This window comes from Podarcis melisellensis, assembly GCF_964234715.1.
Source record: "Podarcis melisellensis genome assembly, chromosome: 9".
Classification (NCBI taxonomy): domain Eukaryota; kingdom Metazoa; phylum Chordata; class Lepidosauria; order Squamata; family Lacertidae; genus Podarcis; species Podarcis melisellensis.
Genome location: NC_138541.1, coordinates 39,179,824 through 39,204,112, shown reverse-complemented (window position 1 = coordinate 39,204,112; position 24,289 = coordinate 39,179,824). Strand labels below are relative to the sequence as shown.

Genomic DNA, 24,289 nt, shown 5'->3' with positions numbered 1-24,289 from the left:
GGCTGTGTCTGTAAAGGAGAGGAAAAGACAGTGAAGCCCCATTGTGTGAATGTACAGTGGTACCTCGGGTTAAGTACTTAATTCGTTCCGGAGGTCCGCTCTTAACCTGAAACTGTTCTTAACCTGAAGCACCACTTTAGCTAATGGGGCTTCCTGCTGCCACGGGGCCCCGAGCACGATTTCTGTTCTCATCCTGAAGCAAAGTTCTTAACCCGAGGTAATATTTCTGGGTTAGTGGAGTCTGTAACCTGAAGCGTATGTAACCTGAGGTACCACCGTATGTGCTACTTGCACATGAACGCCATTAGATTTCATGGTAACATGAATTTTTCTTCCATCAATAGTGGGACATCGTAAGTTCTCTATGATATTGAAAGCAGAATTGTTTCATGTTAACCTTTATTATACCATTTGACTTTCATTTCATAATGGATTTTTTATTTTTAGAGTTCCCATGAATCAAATATTTAATTGTTACAAAAATGTATTGATTCACTTATCCAGTGTTAAAATGTTTGATTGATTACTTGAATTGGTTTATGCTTTCAGGCTGTTCATTTTCATAAGATACATAGTTTATATTTACTATTTTGCTAAATGTACCTTTTATTCCTTCTAACAATGAGTTATTTAGGCAACAGACAAAAACGTTCCTCAGTAACCAGGTTTGGGGCTGATTAAACAATCAATGGTCTTTTAAATACTGTATTTTTCGGTCCATAGGGCGCACCGGCCCATATGACGCACCTAGTTTTTTGGGGGGAAATAAAGGGGAAAAAATTATTTCCCCCCCCCCCCAGGCGTGGGAAGCCCGAGCTTCCCCTGACCCCAGCCCCCAGAACAGGCAGCTCTTCACAAGCTGTGGGAGAGCTGCGCGAAGCCTGGGGGGCGCTGAGCTCTGCGTGCCCTCAGGCTTCGGGGTGCAGGCAGCTTTCTGCAAGCCGTGGGAGAGCTGTGCGACTTCGCACAGCTTTCCCATGGCTTGCAGATAGCTTACTGAAGCCTGGAGAGCGAGAGGGGTCGGTGCGCACAGACCCCCCTCACTCTTCAGGCTTCAGCAAAAGCCTGCAATCACCCCATAGGACGCACACACATTTCCCCTTCATTTTTGGAGGGGGAAAAGTGCGTCCTATAGGGCGAAAAATACGGTATGTTTGTGGGAGGGGGTTTGTTGGTTGTTGTTATGATATGTATGTTGTGTTTTCATTTAGTATTTTTATGCTGTAAACCACCCTGTGATCTTTGGATGAAGGGGGGTATATAAATTTAATAAATGATAGTCATAGTTATAAAATCCATTAATTTTTAAGAGGAACTATTATATTACATTGTTATGAATGAATAAAAATTGCAGTCTTTTTAGATTATTTGCACAATTGAATGTCTTAAGAAAGCAATTCTTACTTTTCTTTTTGTATGATTGGGGATGAATTTTGGAGTGTTAAGTTAGTTCAGTGTGGGGAAAAATCATCCAGACCTCTTTTGTTTGTACCTTTCCTAGCCTTGAGATAACTGGTTTGTATAAACAGTTCTGTAGTCAGGCCTTGGAAAACATGTAGGTGGCATTTACCATCAAAGCAGTGCATTCTAACTAGTGTCCAAGGATATGCAACAAAAGAAAAAAGGTTATCTTTTAAAAATAATCTGATTCATGCATTTCTCTTTCCCAGCGTTATGCTTTGTTGAACTTCATATTTGGGTAAAATTTTGAATATAGGTTTTCCTCATCCCATGTCAACTTGTTACCTATTGCACAAGCCCTTTGTAATACTCATTTTAATTATCACTGCAACAAGGGTAGGGTGCTCTTGTACACATATCCTGCTTGTGGGTTCTCACAAGCATCTAGTTGGCCACTGTAAGAATAGGATGTTGGACCAGATGGGTCTTCTTATGTTCTTATTTGAAGGAGCAAATATCCCCAAGGCAATTGGATGTACATAACATATATTCCATCTAGAGAGAGGTGTTCTTGGTGGTTGTCCCTCAATGATAGAATTCCTTTGACAAGACTCAAACTAGACTTAAGTTATTTGTACGTGGGTCCCATTGAAATGAATGAGAAAAGTTAGTCATGGCTTGGTTCCTATTTATCAGGCTTCCTCAAACTCAGCCTGCCAGATGTTTTTGGCCTACAACTCCCATGATTCCTAGCTAGCAGGACCAGTGTTCAGGGATGCTGGGAATTGTAGTCTCAAAACATCTGGAGGGCTGAGTTTGAAGAAGCCTGCTATTAATCAATAGGACTTAGATGCAACTATGTAAGCTGCAGTCTTATGTACACTTGCATGGGAGTAAAGTTCATTTAACTCAATGGAACTTAATTATGAGTTGACATGTATAGGATTGTACTGTTTGTCTGAAATCAGCCTACTAATTTCAAGCCTGTGCATCTTTCAGAAGCATATAAGGTCTATCCTTATCATCTGGCTACCTGACTTAGGATCTTTTTGCTCTTTTCAAAGAACTGAGCATCTGTTAGGAATCCAGCTATAAATAATTTAGAATACTTAGTGTACTTTAATTTTATTAGTCTTTTGTACATTTTGGTAGAGCAGAAAATGGAAAAAGAAGATTAAAATTATTTTCACTTGTCCTAAAAGTAGAAATTCATTTATTTAAATTGTGTGGGTTTTGCTCATTGTATTACTTAGGGAAAGCAGTTTAATGTGTTGAGAATGTTTAGGGTAGTAATTTCTAAGTTCTGCATGAGATAACTGCTAATGAATTGTGAGCCGAAATCCCTTACCCCACAGATGAATTGACTTTGGTGTATGTGTACGTGATTCACAGCTCTAGCTTTTTCTTCTAGTCAATCTTCTGAGAAAAGGGAATTCTTCCATATGTCCTCATTGATGTGATTAAGCTGTTTTGCTTCTGATGCACACATAGAAAAAGTTTCTGGTCTCAGAAAAGCTTGGCCAGAACTCTCATAGGAAAAAGGGGAAAGCTGCTTTAGCACACTTAGCATAAAGAAAACTTTTTGAAGTGTAAGAGAAACATGTCTTTAGTTTTTAACTTGGTGTGTGTGTGTGTGGGGGGGGGGAATGTGCTTTAGTTAGCTAGGTAACATTGGTTTGGGATTACCACTAGATAATTGCTAGAAAGCTCTACTGTTGAAAGGGAATTTGTCACATTTTGATAAATGGTTTATTGAGAAACAAGCTGTTTTATGAGATAAAAGAGCAACAATATTTTGTTTCTCTGATGAAGCTACAGTATCAATAAATGCGCCTTCTTATTTTTTTTTAAAGGTTACAGTTAATAGACATTTTACTGATGCTCAGATTTCTGTTTGCTACATGCTAATGACATCATCACAGTGATGTCATATGTACACACACACACACACACACACACACACACACACACTATACTAAACACACTGCACAATATATGTAAATAAAATATGTACCTATTAGCTAACGTCGCCCAGCTAATGTCTTCAGAGAATTTGCCCTCTGACTTAAGTTGGTACCTCATTCCTGATATAACTTGCCTTTGACTGCTCTCCCTCTCTCATTGACATTTTTCAGCCCACTCAATGGATATGGCGAACCTTGATTGTCACGTAAATGTTCAACAGCCTTGAGATCCTAAATCATTGAGATCCTAAATCAGTCTTTTGTCTGGTTCATTATATTTTCTGCAGAATTCCTCATCATATTTAAAATAAGTTTCATTAAATATTGTGTTGTGCTTTGAGATGGTGTACGTGTAGCTGGCTGGTTGATACCATGTTTCAGCTCTAAATCAGTGCCCTGGTCCTTTGATCTCGTTGTGTATAGCTTTGATTTTGAACAGCCTATTCTTTTCTGTTTATGTCTAATTTGCAGTCAAACCTAATTTATGTAAGTTTCTCTGAGGAATGATTAAGCATTTAAATTATCAGACATGTGTTAAAGGAAATATTGTCTCTATTCAGCCATATGGGAATTGTGAGGAAACGTGGTTAACTGAGAAAACAGACCACTGGAAAAATTGTCTTCCAAGTCAGTGATGATATTTGGCATTTATTTCATATACTGTAGTGCAGTTCAAATTTTCAGAGTACTTCACATACAGTAAGCCTTCAACTTACACAGGGGTTACGTTCCGGGGATCACGTTTAAAGCCAAAGTTACGTATAATCAAAACACATTGGGTTCAATGGCAAGTGGGATTTCCAAAGTAATTTCCTTGGAATTCCACTTCCTTTTAGTTTTTTTTATTTGTTTATTGCCACTTGTGTAAAGCTGAATGCACACAAGTTAAATATGCATAAACTGCAGACTTAATGTATATTATCTTGGTAATCTTTACAACAGGCCTCCAAGGTCAGTAGTATTTATTCTGTATTATGAAACGAGTGGTAGTTGAGAGGGCTGGGATAGAATGGGGCCACTTTCTGTAACATGAATATGGCTACCTCACTAGACAGCAGCAAACGTTTGTCTTCCATCTGCCCTTTTAACATGTGCTATATCTAATTTATACATATACACTTGCATACGTGGAGAGAGATCTCAGTTGTCCCATGTGACACCAAAATGCATCCTTTGTACTGTTTAACTGAGCCAGTTTAAAGGCTCTTTTGCTGATATTCAAAGCCCAGAACAACTTGGGACAAGGGGGCTTTCAGGACAGCCTGAGCCCTTGTCGATCCCTGAGATCACCTGCAGGAGTGTTAGTTGCCTCCCTGTGTTAAAGGCTTGATTGACCTCAACCAGAAGCTGGACATTAGTGTTGCCTGTACTATGTTGTGGAACACTCTTCAGCAGATTCATCAGGCATGACTTTCAGGCGTGTTTTGAAGACCCACGCCCCCCTTTTTTTGTTGACAGGCCTTTCTGAATTTGTGGCAAGATTATTCTAAAAATAGGATAGGAACAGTTTACTTTTGTTGATTCCTTGGCCCTGTAACTCTTATATTGATAAGCTTTGGATATCTTCTTTTTATATGTGCTCCTCTTCTGGCCGTTTTTCAAATACAGTGGTACCTCGGGTTACATACACTTCAGGTTACATACACTTCAGGTTACAGACTCTGCTAACCCAGAAATAGTACCTCAGGTTAAGAACTTTGCTTCAGGATGAGAACAGAAATCGTGGCGGTTGCGTGGCAGCAGCGAGAGGCCCCATTAGCTAAAGTGGTGCTTCAGGTTAAGAACAATTTCAGGTTAAGAATGGACCTCTGGAACGAATTAAGTACATAACCAGAGGTACCACTGTATTTTTAATTTCTTTGTTAGGGTATTTCTCACAGTTCTCTTAAATTGTATCTACTCACATGCTTTAAAATGCAGCGTTCTAGTAGAGCATTCACTGCAATCCAATTCTCTTGTGTAATAGTAGATTTTAATGAGATTTTGTATTGTTCCTAGCAGTGCTGCCTCTTCCTAATGCTTCTCCAAAATTCCCAAATGTGGTGTTAGGGTCTAATGATTTATTATAGTTTATTAATTATTTTTTCTGGCACATTTTGATTCTGTAACAAGAACCATTGATTCTGCTTCATACTAATTATCAGGGAAAAGCAGATAAGCACTTTTCCTGGTATCAGTACATTTCTCATAGCACAGAAAAACTTATAAACTCCTCTGTCTAATGAGAGCATGGCTAACAGTAGTAGAGAGACTAGTAGTTATTCCTTCAAAATGAAAGTTTTCCTTGTGTCTTGACTGAGAGTTCTCAAAATCTGATTTCAGCCTCCCTAAAGAATGTCTGGCAGTTGCTATGGAAGGCATAAATAACTCTCCTTCATTACACTGTATATCCCCCAACCCTTGTGGGAATGAAAGTGGATTTACTCTTAACACAATGTGAGCAACATAGCTTGAACTCTTCAAAATTTCTGTGATTTAATGAATTGTTGAAGTTAAAGTTGCAGCACAGCTTCCCTAACCTAGTACTCTCCAGATGTTTTACAGCATAGCTCTCATAATTCCTGACTATAGACCAGGGGTAGGCAACCTAAGGCCCGTGGGCCAGATGCGGCTCAATCGCCTTCTCAATCTGGTCCACAGGCGGTCCAGGAATCAGCGTGTTTTGACATGAGTAGAATGTGTCCTTTTATTTAAAATGCATCTCTGGGTTATTTGTGGGGCCTGCCTGGTGTTTTTACCTGAGTAGAATGTGTGCTTTTATTTAAAATTAATCTCTGGGTTATTTGTGGGGTATAGGAATTTGTTCACCCCCCCCCCAAAAAAAATATAGTCTGGCCCACCACATGGTCTGAGGGATGGTGGACCGGCCCACGGCTGAAACAGGTTGCTGACCCCTGCTATAGACCATGCTGGTTGGGGCTGATGAGAGTTGTAGCCCAAACATTTGAAGGACACTGGATTGGAAAAGCAACAACAAAGGAAGAAGAGTCCCCAAATGTCTGCACCCATCTCTTGCTCAAGGCCGTTCCTTGCTCTTTCGTAAAATGAAATACTGTTGTTTGGTGGGATACTTGACTTAGTTCCCATCTACCAGATGGACAAGCAATGGAAAAAGGATCTCTGGGGACTTAATGCCACATGCCACTAATGACTTAATTAGAATAGTGTCATTGGTTAATTAAGAGGTATGTGGAGGTTGGATGAGGGAATGATAGTCATTGCCAGCACTCTGCGGACGGAGAAGAAGTTTAAGCTTTCCCTCTCTGGTTGTGATCCTAGTAAAAACAAAACAAAAACTTAGGTAGGAGCTTTTGGGAAGATTTCCTCCCCTGAGATTGTGATTGGGGTGGGAAGGCTTAAACCTTCTCTCGTGTGTGGTGGTGCTGATGACTATCTGCCCCCTCATTTTTAATTTGAAAAAAAGTGCTAGTTAATATGAACAGCTGTCTGCCCACTTATGTGCGACCGACTTGCGTGTGACCACGTTTATGCACGATGCTGGGAAATAATTAAATAATTAAATCCAAACCCAGAAATAGCAGGAGAGTCCTTGTGGCTCACGAGGAGACCCTCATTGGAGCCCGGTGAGGCCACCAGTGAGGGTGAAGGAAGCCCCAAAGAGACCGGAGGCACAGTGGGGGTTTGTTTATGTTGTTCAGCCTCCACGCCTAACAGCTGATGTGTGGGGAAGCGCAGCAGCCACTTTCCCATGCGTCCTCGAGCTTAAAATAAAAAGGTTGTTGTTGTTTAGTCGTTTAGTCGTGTCCGACTCTTTGTTATCCCATGGACCAGAGCACGCCAGGCACTTCTGTCCTCCACTGCCTCCCGCAGTTTGGTCAAACTCATTCTGGTAGCTTCAAGAACACCATCCAACCATCTCGTCCTCTGTCGTCCCCTTCTCCTTGTGCCCTCCATCTTTCCCAACATCAGGGTCTTTTCCAGGGAGTCTTCTCTTCTCATGAGGTGGCCAAAGTATTGGAGCCTCAGCTTCAGGATCTGTCCTTCCAGTGAGCACTCAGGGCTGATTTCCTTAAGAATGGATAGGTTTGATCTTCTTGCAGTCCATGGGACTCTCAAGAGTCTCCTCCAGCACCATAATTCAAAAGCATCAATTCTTTGGCGGTCAGCTTTCTTTATAGTCCAGCTCTCACTTCCATACATCACTACTGGGAAAACCAGTTGCAGAGGAAAAAACGGTTTTGGGGGAAAAGAGGTTTCACTACTGGGGAAAAAAGGTTGCAGAGCAGCTTTTAAACTGTTTGAGTGTGTGTGTGTGTGTGTGTGTGTGTGTGTGTGTATATATATATATATATATATATATATATATATATATATATATATGGTGGAAAACGACAGAAGCTGAGGAGGGCTGGATGGGCTACTAGTGTGATCCTCTTCTCAAGTTCTTATACTACTTCTGAAACTGGAGGCAGTACAGTAGCTATTCATAACTCTAAGCTTCATGAATTTGTCCAATACCCTCTTTAAAGCCATCCATTATGGTGCCATCACCTCATCCTTTGGAATCAAATCACAAAGTTTGACAATGTTCTATCTGAAGAAGTACATGTTTTTCCCCGTCCCAAATCTTCAACCATTCATCTTCTTTGGATGTTTCTTGCTTCTAGTGTTATGAGGAGAAAAGCATACATCTATTTATTTTCTCCACTTCATGAATAGTTTTACACATGTCTTTCCCCAAAACTAAAAATCTCAAAAAGTTTAAATGTTTCCTCATAGGGAAGTTTATCCGACCTCATAATAATTTTGGTTACCATTTTCTGAAGTTTTTCCAGTTCTACATTACTGTTTTCCAAAACTTCTCTATCTCCTACTCTTTCCCATCATGGCTTTAATGTTGAACGATGAGTTAAAGTGCTTTCTTGACAATGTCATAATGTATACAAAATCATATTCCATTTGGATATTGCGTTTCAGCCGGAACAGCTATTATTCTTCACAATATCTTGTCACAGCAAAGTATTGTTGGAGAGACAACCTATAGTTAGGTGTTGTTAACTGATGCATCAGCCAAATGGCTACATGTGATGGGCTGAAATCAAGCTTCTTCGTGACAACCTATAGTTTTTTGTGTTAGCTGAGTGATGTATTGAAGGTCACAAGTTCAGGTTGCTTCCTACAAAGGAGCACATCACATTTCTCTGGCAAATCCTAGTTTTTAGTTGTAATGGGAAGATCATGCTGCCAAAGCAATACAAGCTCTTGTTCCCATGCAAAAATCTTCCAAACATGTAGGAAATGAAAGTTTTAAAATTACCGGTATGTGTGTGTGTGGGGGGGGTGAAGACTTCACCATAGGGGCTTATTTCCTTGATGAAAGGGTGTTCGTGTGTCTATATTGTTTAGTGAGACTGGATTGAAGGGGAAGAGAAGGATTCTGTGATCCTTTTCCCCAGAACACAGAGGGAAGCCAAGTGCATGTTGCCTCCCTTACTAGCTCATTTAATGCTATTCTGGATTCCTCTCTCTCTCTCTCTCTCTCTCTCTCTCTCTCTCTCTCTCTCTCTCTCTGCTTTCCATCTGTTGGCCACTAAATTGTCTCTTTCCCATCTTCTCCTATCTGTTACCTATAGCATCCATCTCATCTGAAGTCTCCTGCCCTAAGTGGGCACTTAACATTTTGGTCTCCTAATTTTGGGACTTTCCCATCATTTTACTGTGAGGACATGTTTAATTGTCACATGCTCATTTAATATTTTTCTAGATTGCTTTGCTTATTTTTTGGTAATAAAGGAACTAATAAGTGCAAATTATTATTATTATTATTATTATTATTATTATTATTATTATTATTATTATTATTATTTATTTGCCCTCGTTTATCACAGTCACCGGAACTTGTGGTCTCAGCCACTGTTGAAGAGATTAGGGCTGCTCTGGTGTGTGAGCATGTTTAAACTTTATAGTACTCTTTCTTTTTCTCCTTCCTGCCACCTTGATAGATGGGCATGGCCTAGAGTTACTTGAGTCCCCATGCTGCTTCAATGCCAGACTCTGTTTAGGAAGCTAGTTTTGATTGATAATTTATTGCTGCTCACTAGCATGATCACTGTATGATGGGGTGGGGGCAGCAAGAGTAATTTCCAAAATGCTGAAGTGATGGCGTTGTAATTGATTGATAGCAAAAAGGGGCTGCTTGCAAGTTTGCTTTCTTGGGTGGTGAAAGGATAATTGAAGTTACTCCCAAGTGGAAATGTGATCCATTACTCATCCTATAGTACAGTCTGTGTTAATGCTTATAATCTTGTTTACTAGCCCTCTGTAGAAACTTGAAACAACTTAACAGCACCAAAATAAAATAAATTTAATAAAAACAACACAGCAATACAGAACATTTGGTTCACAAAAGAAGCAGTTTTAGCCTGGTCTGTGTGACGCACTAAGCCATGCTTTGGGTTCATGAGACTGCATTAACGTGCAGGTTCCTGGAGAAGTGCTCACCACTGCTTTGTTTCTGCCCATTTTTGCTGCCATGCTGCACTGAGCTAAAATTTGGCATAGCATGTTGGCCAAAATGGGACTCAAGGTTAAGCTCTTGCTTCAGTAAATCTGAGCGGCAACTGAAGTTCGATCTTGGTCACAGCTCATGGTTGTTGAGGAAAGAGCCAATAGATACTTTTCGTGGTTTCCATTTTCTATGTTTCCTAATATTGTTGATGTTGAAAGTTCATAAAACAGCTTTCTTTCTGCTGTAGAACTTGCTGTAGAAATGAAATGCTGCTGAGGTAAAACAAAACTCAAGTTTTGTTTTTGTAAGGTAGTTTTAGGTTGGCAAAATGGATTGCTGCTGCTTCATTATATCATATAGAATAGGCATTCCTGTATGATAGCTCAAATATGCAGAGTATCTCTTATATTAGGGATGCGGGTGGCACTGTGGGTTAAACCACTGAGCCCTATAGGGCTTGCCAATGAGAAGGTCGGCGGTTCGAATCCCCGCAAGGGGGTGAGCTCCCGTTGCTCAGTCCCTGCTCCTGCCAACCTAGCAGTTCGAAAGCACGTCAAGCTGCAAGTAGATAAATAGGTACTGCTCCAGTGGGAAGGTAAACGGCGTTTCCGTGCGCTGCTCTGGTTCGCCAGAAGCGGCTTAGTTATGCTGGCCACATGACCCGGAAGGTGTACGCTGGCTCCCTCGGCCAATAAAGCAAGATGAGCACCGCAACCCCAGAGTCGGTCACGACTGGACCTAATGGTCAGGTGTCCCTTTACCTTTACCTATCTCTTATATTATTATCATAGAATGATGGATTTTAAAATCATGGGGTAGTCATCCCAAACTAGCAGGGAAGCTAGCCTAGATAATTTTTCAAATATTAGGTTAAAAGCCTTATTTTTTTTCTACCATGAAAAGCACCTTGCATAAATACACGCTCATTGCTGGCTATTGAGATGGAGCTCTAGGACCAAAAAGGATTTCCAAAATTGGGAGAAGCACTACTTCGCATTCTTGGACTCCACTTTTAGAACCTGCCATAAACATAAACACTATATATCTATATGTGTATGTTTCTATGTTACATATCTATTTGAAACACTTTTGTTGAAATTGTCCTAGAGCTATATGGTGGCTGTCTTACGTTTGTAAGAAATGATGTTGCTCTTAGTCATGTTAATGGCTGAAGATATTGTTCTTGGACTCATTTCATCTTGCTCATTTGGAAAGTTTAAATCTCATTACATTAATAAATTAAATTGGTGGCATTTATGATAGTGTTCTTTTCCTTTTGAGTGCATAGACCAATTTACCTTGAAACAGAAAGTAATCTTGTTAATTCTATGAAGCATCTATTCTTGCTGTTTCAGCTGTTACTAAATATAAGAATGATATACAGTCCTAAAGAACATTTATTCTTAGTGGTTCTCTTCCAAAGCTCTATACTAAGAATGTACTTTCCAGCTTTGAACTCTTCCCATTTCTGTCCCAGAATCTGCCTCATATTTCCTGTTTCTTGCCTCAATTTTTTTACTATTTTTTTGTGTGTCTCTCTGTTTGTTATTTTCTATTTCATATTATTACAGTTGAAGTCTGGAAAACTAACTTGATGGGAGAAAAGTTTAATCGAATTACACTGTTTAGTATCTCTCTGCTTTACTGATGTCCTCCCACAATGGACTTTTGAAAATTTATATGACTAGATGTATATGACATGAACAGTATGGGTGATATCCAATATTAGTCGTTCTCAGAATAGACCCATTGAAATAAAAATCAAAATAGCTCAAGCTCATTCATTTTAATGGGCCTCCTAGGAAATTGCCTTGAATGGATATCACTCTCTGTTTGAATTCTTATATAGCTAAACAACAATTCCCATATATAAGGGGAAAGTATTAGTAGGTTTGCTGCGCAAAAAAAAATAAAAAAAATGAGGAAAGAGGTAGCATGAAAATAGCCATGTAAGGATTGATGTGCTCAGTGGCAAGGAATGCTGCCTAACTGTTCAGGAGGGGGAAATGTGGAATAAAGTGGTTTACTTGGAAGAGGCTTTCTGATTTGAAATCCTGACAGGTTAAAGGGCTATTTGCTGAAGTAGAATGTCCAGATTAAATCATCACAATTCTATAGCAGTAATTCATAATGCATTACAGAACAAAATACTTTGATAACATAACATTTACTTGTTAATTTGATATTATTTATCACTAGAAGGCAAATAGTTGTTGGCATCCATCTGTCTTGAGAGACAATGGAGTGTGCCTCCGGGGGTGAAGTCAAACCGCTGGGGAATCGCTGTGCCTCCTTGTCTGCTTTTACTGCAGAGCAAAAATTGTAATGGCTGCCTCCCACATTATTATTATTAATTTTTGCTGCATTAGTCTTCACATGCTGGGGAAGTCCCTAACTCACCAAGGGTTTGAGACCCATTGGCTACCCTCTCCTGTGGGAAGTGCTACAGTGGGTCAGTGAGCTGTGAAAGACTTACTGTATGTACAACAGGAATGGGCAGAAGGCAGATTGGGATCTGCTGGTAGGTTTCTGAGCAATTTGCAGTTGTTCCGAAAGGATTCTGATTCCCAATTGTTTAACAGTAGACATAAAAGAGCCTCTTTGTTGTTGCTAAATTAGACTGCTTAGGTGAGGAAAGTTTGGGGTGATGGGGGAGAGAGAAACCAGGAGCTGATTTTTTGTGAGATAGGACTGTGAACTCAGTTCTGGTACTGAAAATAATTTCCTGAGCTGAGCTTGGTACTCTTAAAATTAATTATGCTCACACTTGGCTTGGATCCATTGGCTCTGCCTATAGGATAGGTATGAGGAAGTAGAGTTGGGAGTCCAGCAGCATCTGGAGGAAAACAGGTTCCCATAGGATTTTAAAGTTCCTATTCTGGTTTGACGTTCTTTATCCCTCCAGTGCAGGTGAAGGTAGTTGATTGATAAAGAACTAGCAAACATTTTCCCTAGAAAATTTCATGTGGTGAACAAATTGATTAAAAGAATCAAAGTGAATAGTAGAAATGGGCATCCATATGCTAGAGATACATAGAAATGCCACATCCTCTTCTTAATTGCATGCAAAGCAAGTGGAGTTGGTCTTTTCGGTTGTACTGCATGCTGCTACTAATCTTAACTGCTCATATCTGGTTGTACAGGTTTATGTTGGCAGCTGTCTGGGCGGTGTGTACCTTATTTCCGCTGTCTCAACCCAATCTCTCTCTCTCTCTGCCAATTTCTGTGCCTTGCGATTCATCTTCTAAAATTATGAATTTTAATAAAAAATGAAATATATTCCACATCCAGCCCAGTCGTATTTAACTCTCACATAATGGCTAATATGTCAAATACTTACTTCAATTCACCCATATAATATGGGGCATAGTAATACTGACTTGGATTACAGGGTTGTGGTAAGGATTACAATTAGATATTGCATGTGAAGTTTGTTAGACATTTGAAAGTGCAATATTGCAAGTATTCTTTAGGAAATCAATACTGTAGTAGCTAAGAGTGACCACCTTGTAATTATCTTAGGCTTCTTTGGAAAGGGGCAGTTCTTAATTCAGTTCATATTTTTCCCCAGTAAGCTGTAGTTAATTCTCAGTAGAAGGTAACCTTTTATTCATGTTGCAAATCTAGGAGATAATGCATAATAAAGGACGTTACATGTTGCAGCAGAATTCCGGTAGACTTCGTCTGTGCTGCCTTCCTTCCCACCCCTTTATGAGGGTATATACATTTCTTCTCCTGCAATACTGAACACACAGAATTCACAGAAGGACCTCAGTAAGCTCTGTGTAACCCTAGTAGCTCCCCTGACATCACATACACATGGGGAAGGTAGTGATTTTTTTTTTAAAAAAATATATAGACCCTTAATTCAAAGAGTTATTGTCATAGCTAGCTATAATTAAGAGGGAGAGAGATTACACTTAGTAGATGTAGCATTCAGCTTTTTGCCAGACATAAATCCAAATTATGGAACTATTTTTGGGGCGGAGTTTTAGACCCATCTCTTTTATCAACCCATCTTTTATGGGCCATCTTTTTATGGGCTATAATAAGGGAACCTAACATAGGTTTTCTGCTTAGATTCCTCTCCCCCACCCCCAGGATTACTTTTCAGGTCACCCCCCCCCCCCGTAAGTGCTATGTTTTCTCTACCAGCCTCGCATATAAGCACTGGCCTAGAAGCAACTAGTAATTTAATGTAGGCTGGTAGAGTAGGCACCGAGCATAGAAGCCAAGTGAGTTGTTAGAGAAGAGAAGCCCCCTCCTCTATGCCTGCAATAGAAATGCAAATCTCAGTCTCTCTGCCAGCCCCCAACATCCCGATATAAAATAAAAATAAAACCACAGGCTAGTAACCCTTGTGGCCTTACTTACAAGTCTGAACTCTTTGACAACTGAAGCTACTGCGTTCTTTCATTCCGTCAGAGTCCTTTCCTGTTGGATTCCTCCTTATTTTTACTTGCTTTTAACTTTCTTGCACTCCAATCCCCAAAGTTTCTGTGTAGTTTCAGAACTTTGGAAGGGGCAGTATTTTATTTAAGAATACTTTCACTTGCTTTCCAGAATAAAAGCTATATTAGTCTGTTGAACTCTCTCTTTAATAAACCCAAACATCAATTCTCTGTATATTTATTTGAAAGCAACCCCATTCAGCTTCTGAATAGGTAGCCATAGGATTTGGAATTGCAATCCAAGGTAGCCATAGTGCTGTTATTTTTAATAAAATTTATCAGTGAATGTATGTTGTGAGTTTCTTTAATGCATTTATAGTTCCAAATACATAAAATTGACTGGGAGAATGTAATAGCAAGCATGACACTATTGAATATGGAATTCCCCTTCTGCTGCAAGCTGTTGTTCTTTGTTATTTCAAGGACCTGGTACTCGAAGAACATCATGACTTTATTGGCATCTTTTGACAGCAGACTTATCATTGAATAAGAAATACTGTGCAGTTACAAGGCTGGAATGCCGTGCCTTAACACTATGTGTTTCTTATATTCATTAAAAAGAATAAGAAGTTTGAGTATGGATCATTGTCCTGTGGGTACTTCTGTGTTCCCATTATCCTGGAGCTCAGTGAAGTGCTCCCCACTTGCAAGCTGGCGCTCTTGGGGGAGAAAGACAAATAGATTGTTATATGGGGGGCATGCAGACTTGCTTTTCTTTGTAAATAAATGGGCTGCCCATGGAGGAAAGTGTATGAAATTGGTGCTGCGTACAGTTCTAAAATGAACTGTTCTCACTTTTCATCCAAGGAGCTTGATAAAATCCAACTAGTTTTTTAAGTTTAATATTATTTTTCATGTCTTAATAGATTCAATATTGTTTGCCTTATAATTGTATTTCCCATAGTAAAGGTAAAGGTAAAGGGACCCCTGACTGTTAGTTGCGGACGACTCTGGGGTTGCGGCGCTCATCTCGCTTTATTGGCCGAGGGAGCCAGCGTACAGCTTCAGGGTCATGTGGCCAGCATGACCAAGCCGCTTCTGGCAAACCAGAGCAGCACACAGAAACACCATTTACCTTCCCGCCCGAGCGGTACCTATTTATCTACTTGCACTTTCGACGTGCTTTCGAACTGCTAGGTTGGCAGGAGCAGGGACCGAGCAACAGGAGCTCACCCCGTCGCAGGGATTCGAACCGCCGACCTTCTGATCGGCAAGCCCTAGTCTCTGTGGTTTAATCCACAGCGTCACCCGCGTCCCTTTTCCCATAGTAAATTAGTAGAAATACAAGTTTTACTCAGGTAAGGTTTTAAAAGTGTCTTCTAGTTCTTGGGTTAATTAGGAATGTCAAATCATATAACAGTAAACGCCCAACTCCTAGGTGAAGCCAGTCCTAGACTTCTATAGCACACGGAAGAGCTAAGAACCCTCCTCTGGAAGATCTTGGTGATTGAACCAGGATATAAGGCAGTCCTGAAGGTATGCTGGACTCAAGGTGTTCAGGACTTTGTATATTAACACAAGAACCTTGATTCTGACCCAGTGAGCCAGGATGCATGCTTTAGCAGAGATGTTGCCTGCTGTTGGCCATTTGGTCCCATCAGCAGTCTGTCTGCTGCATTCTGTAGTAGAGAGAGTAGCTTCCACGTCACATTTAAGGGCAGTCCCACACACAGTGCCTATTGCAGTCGTTAAGAGTCATCAACAGGCTCATCACAGCTATTTGCCCATCACCCATTCCCACCACCCTTCTGAGTAATACCCCTCCCCACCTTCTCACTATATAGAAGGGTCTGGAAACTTCTGTTTCAGTGTATCTGAAGAAGTGTGCATGCACACGAAAGCTCATACCAAGAACTAACTTAGTTGGTCTTTAAGGTGCTACTGGAAGGAAAAATTTTTTTTGTTTTGACACAGTGCATATTGTAGTAATCCAGCCTCAAGGTTACCAATGGTACCAAACTGCAAAGACTCAGGTTGTCCCAGTTTCAACAGCAACTATTTCAAGAGCATTTTCGGGTTTTACCATTTGGGAACGTAGGGAATATAATACCCCCAAATTCTTTGCACAAATTGCCCACAAATTTACAGATTCAGATTGTCTGTAGCAAGTCAGCATTTGGTGAATTACACTGCCAACAACTTTAATGCATTATGTGTATACATTTCATTTGTAGAGCATTTAAGCGCGAACAAAATGAAAACTGGAATTTTAAAAATAAATGTTAACCAAAGGTTATATCAACATGAGTTGACTTCCAAGGTGGATGTTCCCTGTGGAGCAGATTTTGAGGATTTGGTGACGGTGGGCTTCAGAGGTGGGGAGAGGACAGGGAAGTCTCCTTGCACAAACAGAAGTGTCTTCTGTTTGCCTAGTGACAGCATTAGTCACATCTTCATATTTCTAACCTCAATCCTCCAACTCGAAGACCATTCTTCAATGTAATACTTTTGTCAGCACCAGTTTCCCATTTATATCGATGGCTTTTGAGTATCCTGTGCTTTATCTCAGTTGCAGTTGATGATCGGTTTTTTTCCTGTTAAACCTTTGAGATCAACACTGAAACATTGTCATGAGAAGATATGGATGTTTTATGTAATAAAGAGCAAATAATATCCCTGCTTAAAAATACTGAAACAGGTTGTCTCTACCTGTCCCTTTCATCACTTTTTAATAGGATACCGCAGTACTGTTTGAGATCAAATTTGAAAGTCTGAATAGGTTAGAATTATAGGAATTAGGAAAATGTAATAAAAATGGAAAAGATAGCTTTTATTATTAAAAAGTAATAATAAACTGTAAGTCAGTGGAGACATATCTGAACTTGATAGCAAATTTCTAAAATATGAGGTATTGATTTGATACATCTACTGTTGTAATGCTATCATAGACTAGTTAGAGAGATCCAGTACTACTTGTCGTGCACATGTTGTCTTCATAATAAATCGATCAGGACCCTGAGGATCAGTTCACCCCCTGCAATGCTGTAATATGCAGCTGTCCCATACATTGAACCTGGAACCTTGGCATTATGACTGCCGCGCTGTAACCAGCTGAGCTATCCTACCTGCTTTATGTATACTAATTTCTTAGCTTCAGTTCATAATTTTAAAAACTGTTATGAAGTGACAAAATAAATTGCTGATGCACGTTTCTCGGCAGGTGATCCTAATGGAATGCTGTGCTTTTCAACAAATTTTGTCGACAAGTAACTTTTTCCGTTTCGCTTTTAGCATGGTTAACTTGTTATACAGAGAAGATGCTGCCCTCTAATGGATCAACATGGAAATTCACTTAACATATTTTCTTTTTCAGCCTCCCAACATAACCATATTTGACAATACTGTACTTCTAATCAGTGTTGCGATCGGAGTATGTTTTATGTTTAAACTTCACTGTTCCAATACCGTTGTGTGGGCCTGGTGTTTGTGTGTGAGAGAGCTTTCCCATAGCCAAAGGTGCTTCTTCATAGGAGATGGGATGATACCTAGCAAGGTAATGATGGTAATGTACCTTAAAGTAAAGGTAAAGGACCCCTGACAGTTAAGTCCAGTCGTGAACGACTCTGGGGTTGTGGCGCTCAACTCGCTTTACTAGCCGAAGGAGCCGACGTTTGTCCGCAGACAGTTTTTCCGGGTCATGTGGCCAGCATGACTAAGCCGCTTCTGGCAAACCAGAGCAGCACACGGAAATGCCGTTTACCTTCCCGCCACAATGGTACCTATTTATCTACTTGCATTTTGACGTGCTTTTGAACTGCTAGGTTGGCAGGAGCAGGGACCAAGCAACGGGAGCTCACCCCGTCATGGGGAATCGAATCACCAACCTTCTGATCGGCAAGCCCTAGGCTCAGTGGTTTAGACCTCAGTCCCACCCACATACCTTAGAATGTTCCTCATAGATTGGCATACTAGCTGTGTAATCCTTACAGCAGCCCCTTTAGAGTAGATATGGGGATGATTCTACTGTTGTAGGGGTATGTGTTGTGGTGACCAAGGCTGAGAGAAGTAGGTTTTCTAAGGCCACCTAGTGAACTTGGGACTGAGATGAGAGCTGAACTGGGAGTTTCTAGGTTAGGCTCTCAGCCACTACCCATTATGCTTTATCATCTATGATATTTTTATAAGGAAGGGATGTTGTAAATCAATTAATTCCTTAATTTATCGGTGATCTTCCAATTGTGTTAGTCCTGTTATATATAAAGAACTGATCAGTTAGTTCCACATGTCCCAAAGTCTTTTTGATTTTTGTTTCTTGAACAGCTTCTCCTCCAGAGGCTTTATAGGATCTCTGAAATGGAAGGGAATTGCAAAAGCAGTTTGTGGCATTGTATGGGGAATTAATGTTCACTCTACCTAGATAAGTAGAAGCCCTTACACTAGTTTAAAAATACTTGTTCGGATTATGAATTCCTTGTAGTTATTCCAAAAGCTGCATACTTAGCCAATAAAAATTATAGCTGCTATTTCATTACTGCTAGTGATATTGGTTAGTCTAAACTATACCTTTGATATAATTTGATAGTAACCGCTCACTTAATGACTAAGCACAGTTCAAGCCATTTCTGTAGCAAATGTGTATATTTATCTGCTTATACCACACAAAACCACATGCTTCTGAGAAATATGTATGTCTGCCATTGCTATTTTTATATGTAGAACTGTGTTTCTTCTGGCACAGTGTATTAAATGAAATCTGTGTGAAGTAGATAGTGAATCATCAAAAATATATGGGTTACAAATAGCATTGGAAATCAATTTTATAGAAATTTTAATTTGAAACTAATCAAATATGTTTCTCAGTCATTGAGTCTTTTTTGAAAAAAGTGGTTGCAGGTTTCTCACAAGTAATACGGTATGTTTTGTATAGGTATCATACATGAAATCATGGCCTATGTTATGTTATATGTTTGGGGTAAAAATAAAAGAATGTCTCCATCATCGTATCACTCCACACGACTTACAGTCAACATGCTACAGCATGTTTTTTATGATGTTTAAATACATGGTATGCTTCCTTTTTAAAATGACATGGTTTAATTTTAAAAGTAATACTTATACTAATTCCATTACACAGATATTTGGAATGAATTTGTATTTAGCTGAGACTTCTGCGTATATAAACATTTTAAAAAGTGCAATCTCTACGCACCTCAGAGGCTTCGTTGCTCTGATCATAATCAGAGCTCTGTTTCTGCCCACCAGCTGACCTAAGATCAGTGCTATGAAGGTAGACAGGAAGGGCAGCTCCTTTGTGCCCAGCATCTGGGTTCTTCACCATAACCTCCAGGTGTATGCTGTTTGTATATAATACTTTAAATGGGTACATGCATCAAATAGAATAACTCCTGCATATCCTTAAGTCCTTAAGGACTTCACACTGGGTAGTCCACCTCTGCTGCTACAGCAGCCTTTGGTTCCAGCAGGGTGACCAAGGTACTTTGGAAGACTTTTTCTGCTCGCATGCTGGCCTCCCTCAGTATTACCAGCTGTGCCTTTTCCTGGACCGCATTGGTTTGATCACAGTGCTCCATTGGTAACCTCAAGACTTGATTATTGTAACATTCTTTATGTGGGGCTACCCTTGCAGCTGACCCAAAAAGCTGCAGTTAGTGCAGAATGTTATGGCCAGACTGCTCACAGGAGCAGGTGACTGGCAGTATGTGACTTCTCTGCTAAGAGATTTGCACAGTTTACCAATTTGCTACTGGGTCAGGTGTGACATTCTTGTGTTAATTCACAAAGCCCTGAACAACTTGGGACCAATGTACCTCAAGGACCACCTGCCTCTCTTATGCTCCACCTCGATCACTGAGATCCTTTGATGTGGCAGGCCATGTGCTGCGGACGGAACTCCTTGCCACTAAAAGTTCAGAAATCACCCCTGCCTTCTTTCAGACATTGCCCCTCTTATTTAGACAGGCCTTTAAAATATGAAATGTGTAAAATGTATTTATGGACTTTTTCTGTTGTTTTATTGATGTTTTAGTTGGTATTGTAAGCTTTGGTATAGTGCTCACTGCCATGTTGTATTTCTACAAAAGTGTGATCTAGAAATGTCTGATTGATCAATTAATGAATGACATCTACTCTAATTTAGCAGCTTGAGTTCTTATAAACAGCCCCCCAAATACCATTTTAAAATGCAGTCTTTTGGGGTTATATTTTGTATCCAAAAGAATAGCCACTGGTTTGTTTTTCACATTGAGGACTTTTTGCGTGTTTTCATCTTCTCATCAACAACTTTGCCTAAGATACATTGTCAAATGAAATAATTAGCATAATTGTGGAAAGCACATTCTCTCTAACAGGTTATGAAGGAAATTAATTTTTAGAAGAAACTTTTCAGAGACAATCAATTTCTTTTTCTATATTGCTTTCATTATAATTGGCACTGCCCAGGGTGCCTAACTTAGGTTTTATGGACCACAAAAACTTTATTATATTAATGGGGCCATTTAGTGCTCAGTGTTTATATTCTTTCCCCCCTCCATCTTGACACTTGGAGTTAATCTAAAGGTATAAAACTAATTACTTACTATAAAATGCATAAAAAGAGGGCTTAATTTGGTATTGGAATGGCCATATTACAGCTTCAGGTTTAAAATAAGGCTTCCATGCTGGGCTTAGAACTGTTCTTGAGTCAGGGCAATACGTGAAACCCAGCTCTGTATAAATAACTGATACGCTGATAAAAGTGTCTAATCTTTGTTCTCTACCTCTTCTTTTTTTCTTCTCAGAATGTGAAAACATTTGCATCTTCAGATAGTCTAGCAAAGGTCCAAGAAGTAGCAAGCTGGCTTTTGGAAATGAATCAAGAACTGCTGTCTGTCGGCAGTAAGAGACGACGAACTGGTGGGTCTATTCGAGGTAATGCTTCCTCAAGCCAAGTCGATGAAGAGCAGATGAATCGAGTGGTAGAGGAGGAGCAACAGCAGCAGCAGCAACAATTACGGCAACAAGAGGAAGCGCACGCAGCAAGAAATGGGGAAATAGGTGGTGGGGAGCCTGGACTTTGCCACAGAAATGAGTCCCAGCAAGAACAATTAGAAGAAAACAACAACAGATTTATTGCAGTGGATGAAGAATATTCTGGTAACCAAGAAGAGGAGGAAGAAGATGAACATGCTGGTGAACAAGAGGAGGAGGAGATGGAGGAAGAGGAAGAAATGGACCAGGACAGTGATGATTTTGATCAATCTGATGAAAGCAGCAGAGATGATGAACGCACTAATAGTAATACTGTCACAAACTCAAATAGTATCATGGACTTAGCAATACATCAGCAGTCATCTCCATTCTACATAAAGTCAAAGGTGAGTAATTTAAAGTAATTTTAAGCAAAGCACTGAGGCATGGAGATTTTTTTTAATAAGAATTAAGCAATTAATATATATTACTAGAATAATGCACTCCTATGAAGCTACTGATTTACTATGAAGGCTTTATACCAGCGTTCACGTATTTTTCTTATTTATTGTGAAAGAAAAAAATTATACTACTCTACCACTAAGCACTAAGTTCAAAGCACTAAGGCATTGGGATCCTTCTGTGCTCTGCTCTTACAGTTGCTCTAAGAAGCACTTAATAATAATAAATAAATAAATAAATAAATAAATAAATAAATTTTATTTATATCCCGCCCTCCCCAGCCAAAGCCGGGCTTAGGGCAGCTAACAACAATAAAATAGTACCAGTTACAGATAGGTAGCCGTGTTGGTCTGCCATAGTCAAAACAAAAAAAATTCCTTCCAGTAGCACCTTAAAGACCAACTAAGTTAGTTCTTGGTATGAGCTTTTGTGTGCATGCACACGAAAGCTCATACCAAGAACTAACTTAGTTGGTCTTTAAGGTGCTACTGGAAGGATTTTTTTTTTGTTTTGAATAAAATAGTACAACATTCTAAAATCATTTCATTATAAAATTAATTCAAATCAAATTGATGGCAACCATTAGGCTAAAGTTCTGTGAAGATTGCCAAAGGAGGGAGTCAGGCTGTGCCCTGACCAAAGGCCTGGTGGAACAGCTCTCTCTTGCAGGCCCTGCGGAAAGATGTCAAGTCCCGCAGGGCCCTAGTCTCTTGTGACAGAGTGTTCCACCAGATTGGAGCCACAGCTGAAAAAGCCCTGGCTCTAGTTGAGCCTTTGCTATTTTTTCCCCTTCAAAGCAAGTGAAATGGAATTTGTTAGTTGTGTATAATGTTTTGTACATATTTGCCAAAAAAGTATGTATTAGGTTTTTTTTTTACAAGAAACTCCTTAAAATATGTACCAGAAGGCAAGGTGCTGATAAACATGAATAGGTAATCAAAAAAGTTCTTTCCTTTTTTAACTGCAACATGCCTGTCAGCTTTCTAGGCTAAGAAATGTTTGCCATCATACAAGTTCCAATATTTCTGTCTTACTTATATGCTGACAACTGACAACAGTTTTCTAGTGGATTCCATTCTTCGTAAGTGTAAGCAGAGTAAGAAGTTGGATAGAAAAATCTGTGAGTGCGTTGAATATTGAGATCCGTACTTGTCCAATAAGTTTTCTTCAAGAGGGATCTATGATGTGCAGGTTTATCCTCATTGCGTTCAATTGGTCACTGGATTTTGGATCACCATAAAGTAATTTTCACACATTCGAAGAAAATTTGTACTACTACAATTCACACATGCATCTGCTGCTCTTAGTAGTAAACCATTCTTTTCTCTAGGTTGTAACCACAAGTGCTGCTTTTTGCCCTATGGCTGGTTGTACAAATATCAGACCAGAAAATACCTTCCTGCCCTTTCTATGAGTGGACACAGAACACTCGTGTACATAAGAGCATATTCTTAATTTTTTTTTTTTGTGGGCAGCTGGCTACATTAGAAGCGGCATATGATTCTCCCTTATGCTGCTTTTGACCTGCTGCCACTGCTGCACTTGGTAAATGTTGAAATGTGTCCTGACAATGGCAGTGTCACATGGCAGGTCAAAGTAGTATACATGATAGCTGTGTGCTGCTTCCTACCTAGCTGAGTTCCCCATGCAACGTGAGAATGTACATGCTTTTGTAGTCCTCTACAACTATTCAGGGGGGGGGGTCTAGGATGCTGCCTCCACCTGCCTCTTCTCATCTACTGTTGTATTGAGGAAAGTGCAGGAAAATCTTTCTGGACACTGGTGAGGATGGGGAGACACAAACCCACCTTCCACCTTGCACTACCTCTAGCCAGTTAGTTGCTGACCAGAGCCATGAATCAATGAGGGCTGGAGATCTAACAATTGGACTGGGACTTCTGGAAATTGGGCTTTTCTCCCACCAGAGACAAGCATCTCTTACTAACAACTCTTCCACTGATGAATCATCATCCTGATTGGTCTACTGCAGAGACACACACTAAGATGAATAACCTCAGTGATTCTCAGACTTGATCTTTGCTTTCTCAAAATGGTTTAGGTATTTGGTAGATACCTAATAGCTCTGATGTATAACAGCCTAACTTGTGGCTATTCTAAGTAGGTGTATTGGGCCTTGTTCTAAAGTAAACGGAGTAGTATTGCTTCCAAAACCCTAGTATGAATATGGCAGGCATCAACATTTCAGAATAGCTGTTCCCTAGAACGCTGTTTGTACCCAGGTACAGAAGTGACTGCTATAGTTTGTGTGTCTCCATTACACTGAGGTGGCTTTTGGCAGCCATGTTGCACAGTTAGAATCGGATCTCCATTTGTTTTGTTATCTATAAATTTCTTTATCCATTCCTCTAGTAGTTTTCTGTTTTGCTGGCAAGTAGCACCCACAAAGGATCTCCACAAATGTTTAGCCTATGTTATAGAAATATAGAATTGTTGAGTTGGAAGGGACCCCAAGGGTCATCTAGTCCAACTCCCTGCAATGCAAGAACTTAACTGAGGCGTACATGACAGGTTGCCATCCAACCTCTGCTTAAAAACTTCCAAAGAAGGAGAGCCTACCACTTTCCAAGAGAGTCCGTTCCACTGGCAAACATCTCCTACTGCCAGAAAGGTTTTAC

At 39.9% G+C, this 24,289-nt stretch overlaps 1 protein-coding gene across 1 annotated transcript in view; it reads left to right on the top strand.

The window, feature by feature from the left end:
• Nucleotides 1-24,289, top strand: part of FBXW7 (F-box and WD repeat domain containing 7) — a 93,554-nt gene that overhangs the window by 2,598 nt on the left and 66,667 nt on the right. The window contains exon 2 of the mRNA XM_081924235.1: nt 21,023-21,598. Within this exon, the coding sequence (XP_081780361.1) occupies nt 21,023-21,598 (576 nt within the window). The remainder of the gene's footprint in view (nt 1-21,022; nt 21,599-24,289) is intronic.